Source organism: Limulus polyphemus, unplaced genomic scaffold (assembly GCF_000517525.1).
Source record: "Limulus polyphemus unplaced genomic scaffold, Limulus_polyphemus-2.1.2 Scaffold1076, whole genome shotgun sequence".
NCBI lineage: Eukaryota > Metazoa > Arthropoda > Merostomata > Xiphosura > Limulidae > Limulus > Limulus polyphemus.
In genome coordinates this window covers 899-10810 of record NW_013666686.1, presented here as the reverse complement: position 1 = coordinate 10810, position 9912 = coordinate 899, and the positions used below count along the sequence as shown (strand labels likewise).

Below are 9912 nucleotides of genomic sequence, written 5' to 3'. Positions count from 1 at the left end.
ATTCTTTCATTGGGGGTATGTCTGTGAGCCAGACTAGTTTCAGAGAATTGCACTCCTCATCAGTGACACTGGACACTACCACCAATGAAATATCAGACCAAACCAGTTCGACTCTCTTATATTGTTATGGGAATTACCAATTGTGATGTGGGTAGTGCACACAGCCTGAGAAGAATAGCATTATTGTTTATGTATATAATCATGCTATGTTTTCTCAGTCTGGAACAGATTTAGTCACAGTTTTTAAGCATCCTAAAACTTCTTACAGACAGACCTCCAGCAAATCTTGGTTTTCTACAGAAAAGGTGTTATGAAACCAATCTGAATTTTCTGACTTTGAAGAATGAAAGAAATTGTACACAGTGTTTAACAAAATGAAGCGACCTTTATTCAATCTAGGAAAACAATTAAAGAGTTTATTTCAATTTTTTTGGTGGTTACAAGGTCGGTCAAATTGACCGATCCAGTTTTGAGATTAGGGTAGAGAAAATAACATAAACTATAAGGATTTAGTGAAAAAAAAGTTTGAAATGCATTTAGGAGGTTTTAGGGATTACACAAAGGAAATTTGAGATTTTTGAAATGACAAAAAATATTTTTAATTTTAACATGAAAATTACTTTGCACACAGGCTATTCAAAACAAATACTCAATATATTCATGGACAAAACTTTATTATATTTTATTAGAAATACTTCACTAAGAAATATGACTTTTTGTATATGAAAGACTTGTAATATTAACTGAGAGACTGCCAAATTTTGTGAAGATATACCCAATATATAGGGAGTTATAAGTATTAAATTTATGTAAACTTTAAACGAGTACAGAAGGTTGACCAACTCCGTGTCGGAAGAGTTAAAGAGATTTAAACAACAACATGAAAGCCATGTTCCATGCTCCTTGCAGAACATCCTGCTTTCAAAAACTGTCAAATTCTCTCTGACATATACTACTGGCTACTGTATTATTTGTAACCAACAGAAAGCAAAGATTTCATATTGCTGACAGCTACAGGGTTTTTAAGTACATATATATATTTTACATTCTTATAACACTAACAAAATGAGAAACTTATATAAGGTTAGATAACAAAATACTCGTGATCAATGAATTCACAGACAAATCTTTATTAATAATCCAATTTTTTTGTGTACAAAAGATTTGTAATGTCACTAAAAGCTTCCCAAATTTTGTGAAGATACACTTCAACATTAAAGTTATAGTATGTATAGCTTTATGATTACATGATGTTTGCATGCCTTTTATGTCTTGTTTAAAATGACTACACCTGTATAGAGTTAATAAGATAGAAATAGGAGATATGTGTACATTCAATATGCTGAAATACATCGAACAATAAACACTATGTACTATCATCAAAATCATACCTCAAAGATTTTTGAAGCTGCTCCAGAACTTCATTAGCTTCTTGTGTTTTTGATTCTTTACACTGAACATCTTGGCTAAGTTCACTGTTGAGGCCCTCTAACAATGCAATTCGCTCTTCATTCAATTTTAGCTGGGATATCAGTTCATCATTTGTCTTCCGAGAAACCAAGAACTGTTCCTCAATATCCTGTATCCTTCCTTTCAGATCCCAAGCTGGCCGTTTAGTCTTCTTACTTTTAGCTGGTGGTACACTAGCCTTAACATTTGTAGTTACTCTGTTTACAACAGAAGGACCTAAAGGTGCTGATACAAAACAACACATGATAATCATAATTCATTTTACATCAAATACAGAGCAAATAAAAACTCAATCTATCTACAGAACTATACAAAGAAAAGCCAAAAGTATCATCTATAGAATATTATGTTTATAAATCATTAGCACCAGTAATATACATATGCATTCAAAATTGTAAATAATGGCATTCTGCAATTATGCCTATTTGCTCCTACAGACCCACTCACTACATAGAAAAATTTTAAATACATGTTCTCATACCTTGCACTTCTTCTCCAATGTCAGGAGTGCATGTAGATATTGACAATCATGATTTTCTATTTCTCTCTGACACTGGCATTCTCCAACAATTCCATGTAGTTATTCATGGTTCCTAACCATTTTGTGAGTCCATCAACAATCTTTATTTTTGCCTTTTTTTTCTCTTTCATTCTATCTTGCTGGTTGTTACTTAAAAGAATGAAGTAAAAATTGCTAAACTATCACTCCTGTTAATTACACACAGTATGTCCTGCAACAAGTTGTTTTGGCTGCATGACACACTACTGTGTGTCTTGATGTTCTCCATCATTTCTTTTCTCATCAAATGGCCCATGAACTCAGCTTGTCTCTGTCTTACTTTTCTTCTTAATCCATGCTATTCACAACATTCTTTTTGAGAACCACATTTTAGCTGCTTTAAGTTTTCTCTTGACTTCCTTTGTTATTGTCAATGTTTTACAACCATACACAAGTATGATCTTGATGTAACATTATAACACATTTTTCTTGTTTAATAGATTATTGTTTGTCAGTATAGCCTTCATATTTTGAAAGGTGTTCTTAGCTAGCATTATTATTCTTTTAATTCTTTCAGCACAGGCTCGGTCTCTGGGACCAACCTCGTAACCATTTTGTGCTTGTTATAACATTCATGCTCTAACTTTTAAATTAGTAAGCATATCTTCACAAAATTTGGCAGAATCTCAGTAAAAAGTACAAGGCTTTTGTACGTAAAATATCAGATTTTTTTCATTTTAACTCTTAAGGTTTTTAAGAAATATTTTTCTCATGCCTTTTTCTTATCACATGTTGCCAATCCAATATGCAAAGTTATTTTCATTTCAAGATTAAAAATACTTTAATGCATCAGAAAATTTTCAAATTTCACATGAGAGGTCTTTATAACCTCCAGATAATTATGCAATGACTTTTTAACAAAATACTTTATATTTTATCTGTTATTTTCACCATCGATTCTATATACGGCTTTGGTAGATTTGACCAATGTCGTAACCACCATAAAAAATTAGAAAATAAATATAAATTATGCTTTTTTTTTGTTCTAGAATGATTACAGATTATAACAAAAACACAAATGTTTAGTCTAAATATCTTAAATGTCATAACTTTATACATTTATATATATTTATTATATTGACTTTTCAGCCATGCCTGGCTGACATCACAGAAGTTACAATGATGTGGCACACGCGCACTCATGTTACTGTATCTAATAATATAAAACTGACCGTGACTGTATTTTACAAAATACTAGTCACTAAAACACAGCCAAGACAGGTCACTTTGTAAATTTTTCAATTATTATACATTATATATGTATATACATTATTACTATTTACAAATAATTTCTTAAACTTATTTTTCTTAAACATAGAACAGTAAATAAAGAAGTATAGCAAACAATTACATCTTCTAGTTACAACCATTGTACTAGTTTGCTGCTTGCCATAAGTGGCTAAGCCTTATCAAATTTTGCATGTGGAGGATGTCAAACAAATTTTTTTAGGGTTTTATATATACATTTGAAATAACCAAAAATCATTAATTACTATATTAATACCATAGAATTCCATTATAATTTATCAAGCTTAGTAACTAAGCTGTACTTGGATATAAAAAAATTTTAAATTTTGAGCAGACTAAAGACACAACCTACCAACTTCAAGTCTTGTATCGATTGGTTATTCACATGTCATAGACAGTAGTAACTGCATTTGTGGAAGTGTTTCCAAAAATGGAAAGAGGTGGGCAGGGCCACTGTGTTTGATTCAGTACACAAGAGATATCTCAGCAAACAGAAAAGATAAGAGGTTCTTATTTTATATTCTAGCTTGTCAATATTGGTAATCTGAGTTCCTAATTTGTAAGAAACTATAGACTTTGTATTTGGGCACCACAAACATCTAATTTGAACCAGTGCTGCATTCAACATACCACGTGACACACAAAAATTGATGTTTAGGCAAGTTTTTTAATATTTACTTTTAAATTAAGAAATTAACTAATGCATAATACTAAAATTTGAATTATAATCTATAATTTGATACCAAATTATTGACATAAATTCAACAAATGCGATGACATGTCCTTTGACCTGTGTGGAGAGGGTTAACCTCTTTTTATACATTCACCATCCAATATTATTAAAAAGTCCAGACAACTGAAACAGTAAATTTGGTTGATTTTTGTTCCATGAACCATAATGCTGAATTTTTGGATATTACTATTCTTGGAGGTTACCATACATTCTGTTTTCTTGCTACTGAGAGTTAATCCTTTTTTCTTACTTTCATCCACATTTATATTTACCATTTCTTGAAAATCTCATTTTCAGCAATTAACAACATGTGATCTGCATACCTCAAGTTCTTGATGTTATGTCTTCCATCTTGAATTCCTAGTGTATTTTCTGAACCTTTGAGAATCATTTTGCTATATATTAAGAAAAGGTCTGGGAAAAGAACACATCCTTGTATGACATCTCATTTTATTTCTTGAAAAGATTTGATATTATTTCCTAAATTTTTGACTGTATTTTGTTACCAGTACAGATTCCAGATGATTCTGAGGTCTTTACTATTAACACTAAGAATGTTTAATATCCCCTCATGTATTACACTGTCAAATTCCTTAGTGTAGTCAATGAAACATGTGTATAAATCTTTCTGTACTTTAATTGTTTTTTCTATTAATGCTTTCAGTATATATATGGCATTTCTAATCCATTTACTTTCAACAAATCAGCATTGTTCTTCTGCTGTCTCAGAGTTTATCTTACTTCTCACTATGGCCACAAGTATTCTCAGTAGGATTTTGGTTAGGTGGCTCATAATGCTTATTGTTCTGTGTAACTCACACTCAACTGTTCCTGGTGTTTTAGGCAATGCAATAAAAATTGATTTTGGCACGTCAGATGGTATCTCATCAGATTCATACATCTTATTCAGGAGTTCTCTGGTCACAAAATCTTCCAAGCATTGAACCATTTCAGTTGTGATTTTATCTGGGTTTTTCCCTTCATCTCTCATTATTGATGGTCCTTCCATATTTCTCTGTGGTACTGGTTTTCACTCCTGTCATCATCATCATATAATTCTTTGATATATTATGATCATCTCTCTAAGATTTCTGTTTTTTTTTCCTTTGCTTCTTTTCTTATCCTTTTGTGCATGCTTTTTATGTCTTAGACCTTATTTCCTTGTTAAATGTATTATATCTTTCACTATTTGCAGTTGCTTGTCTTCTTTCAATCAGATCCAGTATTTCATTTGTCATCCACTTATTTCTGCATTTTCTCTCTTGTTTTGGGACGTTTTTTTCTGACTCAGTAATTTAATCTTTCATTTGTTCCCATTGAAATCTACTTGTTTTTTGTTTGAACTACTATTTTGAATTTTTCTCTTATCATTATGTCAGATTTTAATAAATCCATTTCTAAATGAGTTGTTCTTGGTGGTTTTATTTTATTCAGTTTCACTTGAAGCGTACTATACTGGTATGTGATCACTATTAAAATCCACATCGGGATAATTTTTTATTGCCTGTAATGTATTTTTCAACCTCTTATCCATGCCCATAGATACCTTGGATGTTGCTGGAACCACGTATTTCTTATGATCATCTCTTAAGATTTTGCCTATTTTATCAGATTTCCCCTTTTTTCTATCTTTGGTTCTTAATCCATATGGTACTATAGTATCACCTACTTAACCTTTTCCAACTTTTACACTAAAGTCTTCTAGTATGATTATGTCGTATAGAGATTTGACTTATTCTAGTTCTGAATAAAATCTTTCATGATCTTCTTCCAGTAAATATGTTGTTAGTGCATGAACTTGTTTAATGTTAATATTGAGTGGCATGCCTTTTAATTTCATAAGTAAAATTCAGTCAGAAATGGCCCAATATTCCAGTATGAATTTTTCTCTATCTTGGTCCAAGATTACACCATCCACCCTCTCATTCTTATCTTTGCCTGAGAACATGATTATGTGTTCAACTGTTGTTATTAATCCTCTCCCAGCCCATTTCACTACACTTATTCCCAGTACATATGTTTTAATCTTTGCATTTCCTGTTTAATATCATCCAAATTTTCTGTTTTGAAACATTCTTACATTCTATGTTGCTATGCTAATTTTGTTTATAATGTGGATAGTAGCTTGATGACAGTCTGCTGTCACCTGTTGCACAACTGCTCCTATGAAATGATACGATTTTGCTGTTGGACCCATCCTTCGCATTGTTACATCTATCATTTAAGAAATGTTGGGTCATGATGTTCTTTGTAGATACAAGTGGTTTGTCATTGCTTTCTCTTGGATTTATTTAAGGTTTAATTTTTTAGCCTTTGACCAATAAGCCTGATCCACAAGACAGTGTGGGTTACACCACCACTGTTGTCCATGACATTCTCAAGGTGACCTAAGATGACCTTCATGGGTACCATACTGACCCAAAGAAGTAAACCCACCATCATACTTTGCCCAGTCCTAGTAATCCTCTACTTGTCATGTTGTCATTCTCCCACGAGGTGGACGTGGAGGTTTTATTTTTGAGAAAAGACACCATAAACAAAAACCTTAAATACATATGTTCCAATACCCCCCCCCCACAAACACAAATCTTAAAAACAAAACTTATAAAAAAGTTGTATTCATTCTTTCAGCCTCTCTACACACAAAAAAAACAACAACTAACAGATAATTCTTATACCCCTCCCACCAACAAAACATAACTGTTATTTTTAAGTTTTTTTTGTATAGTAAAAAAAACTGACCTTTCTTTTCAGATCTACCCCGAGCTACAGAAATTGTAGAGCTACATGTAGACACGTTCAAGCTTAAAGCTGAATGAGCACGCTTCAAACCTGTCCCTGCCGGTTTGGATAATGGAGGTGGATATCGTGGAGGATCCATTTTGGGTCTTTTTGCCTGAGATGGAGCCTAAAGCAAATTAAAATGTATTTTAATATTTGTTATCCCAACTCAAAGCTAAATCTGGTTGAAATTCCATTTTCATTGTTAGATTGCATGCAGTAACAAATTATTAGCAAAGTACATGTTACCAGGTGTAACCAAGTTGGTCTTCTCTAGAATTCATCAGTAGATGTATAATAATCTAATGATAGCCACTACAGTTTGCAGTTTTAGCCACAAACTACTTCAACTGCCATGTAGTGTCAATAATAAACAATTAATACATAATATTTACATTGTTTAAATGTATGGTTGTGCAGGTTCTTTTAAATTATTTCAGCCTAACATTTGTTACAGGCTTCTATAACTTGTCCACAGTTGTACTTACAGACCTAAATTCACAAGTAACATTATAAATGTTTTAAATCTAGCATCATTGTGTTAGCAGTTAGCTCTATTAAACAACTTTAAGAGAATGAAAATACACTTTACAGTTACATCTTTGTGCATGTATGTAAATATGTATATGATACCTTTGAAAGAACAAAAACAAGTTTAAACTTACATTTTCATCTTGGTTTCCTGGCTCTTTGCTTTGTATGTGAACTACAGCTGGATGAAGGCTATTCATCTTTGGGGGTTTTATTTTGCTTGGGATCCGAGTTGAAGGTATACCGATATTAGGGGTTGCTAGTGGTTTCTTCAGAAAAAATAAAGAAATTTAAAACTAAAGAAGCCCAGTCATTTGGGTTCCCCTGTAAAAAATTAATGGGAATTTCTTTTCCTAAGCATGTTACAAATAACCCAAAATAATGGCACTGATCAACATCCCCGAATAACCAATTTACAAACAAATCACAATAAAAAAAAGAGACAAAGACCTATTTAAAAAAAGTATATTTAACAAAGTTATTAGTTATTACTACTACAATGCTGCCACTAAGAGTATAAGTTGAAAAATAGAATATCCTCAGAAGTTTAGACAGAGAAATGTACAATGCTTCCAAAACCATCTGAGGCAAATTGTAAAATGTTTAAACTTTCAATTTTTCTACTTAATGAAACCCCTGTAATATTTTTGATATTATATAAAAAAAAAAAACTACAATAGATTTGGAAATAATTATTTCTTTGAATAGTGTGATGGAGAACTGTAGTAATTGAAAGAAATATGTAGTGCTATTTAAGTGTCCCAACCAGGCAAATATATGCTAGTCTTTGTTTTGTATATTACAGAAAAACTATAATAGATTTGGAAATAGTCATTTTTGGTTATTGTAGGGGATTATTGGAGTAACTGAGTGAGATATGTTATGTGTCATTACACTAATTAATAAATGTTGCTCTGGCAAGTTTTTAATTTATGATATTACAGAAAAATTAAAACAGATTTGAAGATAATTATTTTTTATTATTGTAGAGGTAATTGAATGATATATGATAGTTTGTGTTAATAACCATTCTATCCAGCCAACAAAACACTCATCCAGCTTTTACTCATTCCCCAATTGAAAGTGGTAATTATCTCTCTATAAAATCCCTCATTAGGCCTTGCTTCAATTATTGTATAAGTTTCAGTCCTCATAGCTAAGAAAATATAATGATGACTTATTAAAAAGGGTTCTGAGGATGGAAAGGTTATCTTAAGGAGACAGATTAAGATCTCTGTTTTTTCTCTTGTGAAAAGTAGAGGTGATTTTATTTAAATTGGTGTTTAAAAGACTTAATGAGATAGACTTTTGGTTTCTTTACCAAATATTCTGAAGACAATAGGACAAGAGAATGCTAGTTAAACAGTTTTAAAAAGACAAGTTAGACTTCAGTTAAGATATTTTTCCAATAGGGTAATTGGCTTATAGAATGAATTGCTATCAGCAGTAGAGGAGGCTGACACTTTACAAGAGTTTAAAAGGAGAAATCAGGAATTTTCTTAAATAAAAAGTAGGTTCAATTTTTTACTCAACAGTGGATGTGTAGAAATAGCCTGAAGAACCTTGTTTTCTTTATATTGTACTTCTATTGCAAACATAAATTATAATTCCCCTCATCTCTTGTGAAATTAACATTTTAAGGTCCTTATCCTTAAACTTGGTAAAAAGTATACAGATGAAAATTAAAATCACATTAAAGTTATTACAAGCTTACAAATTGAAGCAATCAGTTTTGCTTTCAAGTGGTAACTTGACTTCCTAAGTTACTTTAATATTTATTATGAATAACATCAATAAAGCTTTATATTTTCAGGAGTAAAATACAATAAATAGGTATAGGTTCTATTCAGTATTCTTATCGTTATTAAATTTTTACTTTTCATAAACTTGTTAAAGCCTTTGATTATTATTATATAACATCAGCAATAAGAAGCAATGTACCAAAGTTCGTCAGTCATTGAAAATGAAAAACAAACTCATGTTATACTTATAATTTTATATACTAAAATAATATAGTTATAGTATACTTATAACTATCACTTAAACTGGTTATGTGCACTCTAAGTTCTAACCTTAGCCAATGTATAAAGCACAACTAAAACGTCATTAAATTCAAAATGTAGTAATAGAATTCACAATATTCAAACTAAGCTTACCGGTACAGGCTTATCGTTACTATGTTCTGACATATCCTGACGTTAATTTTAAAATTAAACGCAGAAACGTTACCCCGTTATCATGAATTTATATCCAACTTTCAAGATGAAATATGTAATGTGATAATTTAACGAAACAAATCTAACCTTATCCTTTAAAAGCTAACTAAACGTAGCAAACTTTATAACTGTTATTTCTTTAATTACAGTTATTAATTATACCCATCATTTAATATATAATTAAGATGAAATACTAATATTTGACACTCCATTTCAGTCTGACGTCGATTTTCCGTTTCAAAAACCGTCGTTTTTTCATTTCATGCAATGATTGGTGGAAAAGATGAAGTAGACTCTAATTGGTTGGGTAAAGCTCCCTCTAACGTAACAAAATGGCAAGCCTTTCATATTTGCAATTGTTTCAGTTTCATTGA

The 9912-nt window shown here is 31.2% G+C and overlaps 1 protein-coding gene across 2 annotated transcripts in view; it reads right to left on the bottom strand.

Annotated features, from left to right (window-relative positions):
* LOC106462021 (carboxy-terminal kinesin 2-like) overlaps nucleotides 1-9677 on the bottom strand; it is a 37664-nt gene extending 27987 nt beyond the window's left edge. Inside the window, exons 1-4 of one of the 2 annotated variants that reach the window (XM_013921893.2) lie at nucleotides 9479-9677; nucleotides 7457-7591; nucleotides 6753-6918; nucleotides 1392-1695 (exon numbers count right to left, since the gene is read on the bottom strand). In XM_013921893.2, the coding sequence (XP_013777347.2) occupies nucleotides 1392-1695; nucleotides 6753-6918; nucleotides 7457-7591; nucleotides 9479-9511 (638 nt within the window). In that variant the 5' untranslated portion in view covers nucleotides 9512-9677. The remainder of the gene's footprint in view (nucleotides 1-1391; nucleotides 1696-6752; nucleotides 6919-7456; nucleotides 7592-9478) is intronic. The other variant, XM_022389132.1, reaches the window with a different exon arrangement.
* Between the last annotated feature and the right edge of the window lie 235 nt (nucleotides 9678-9912).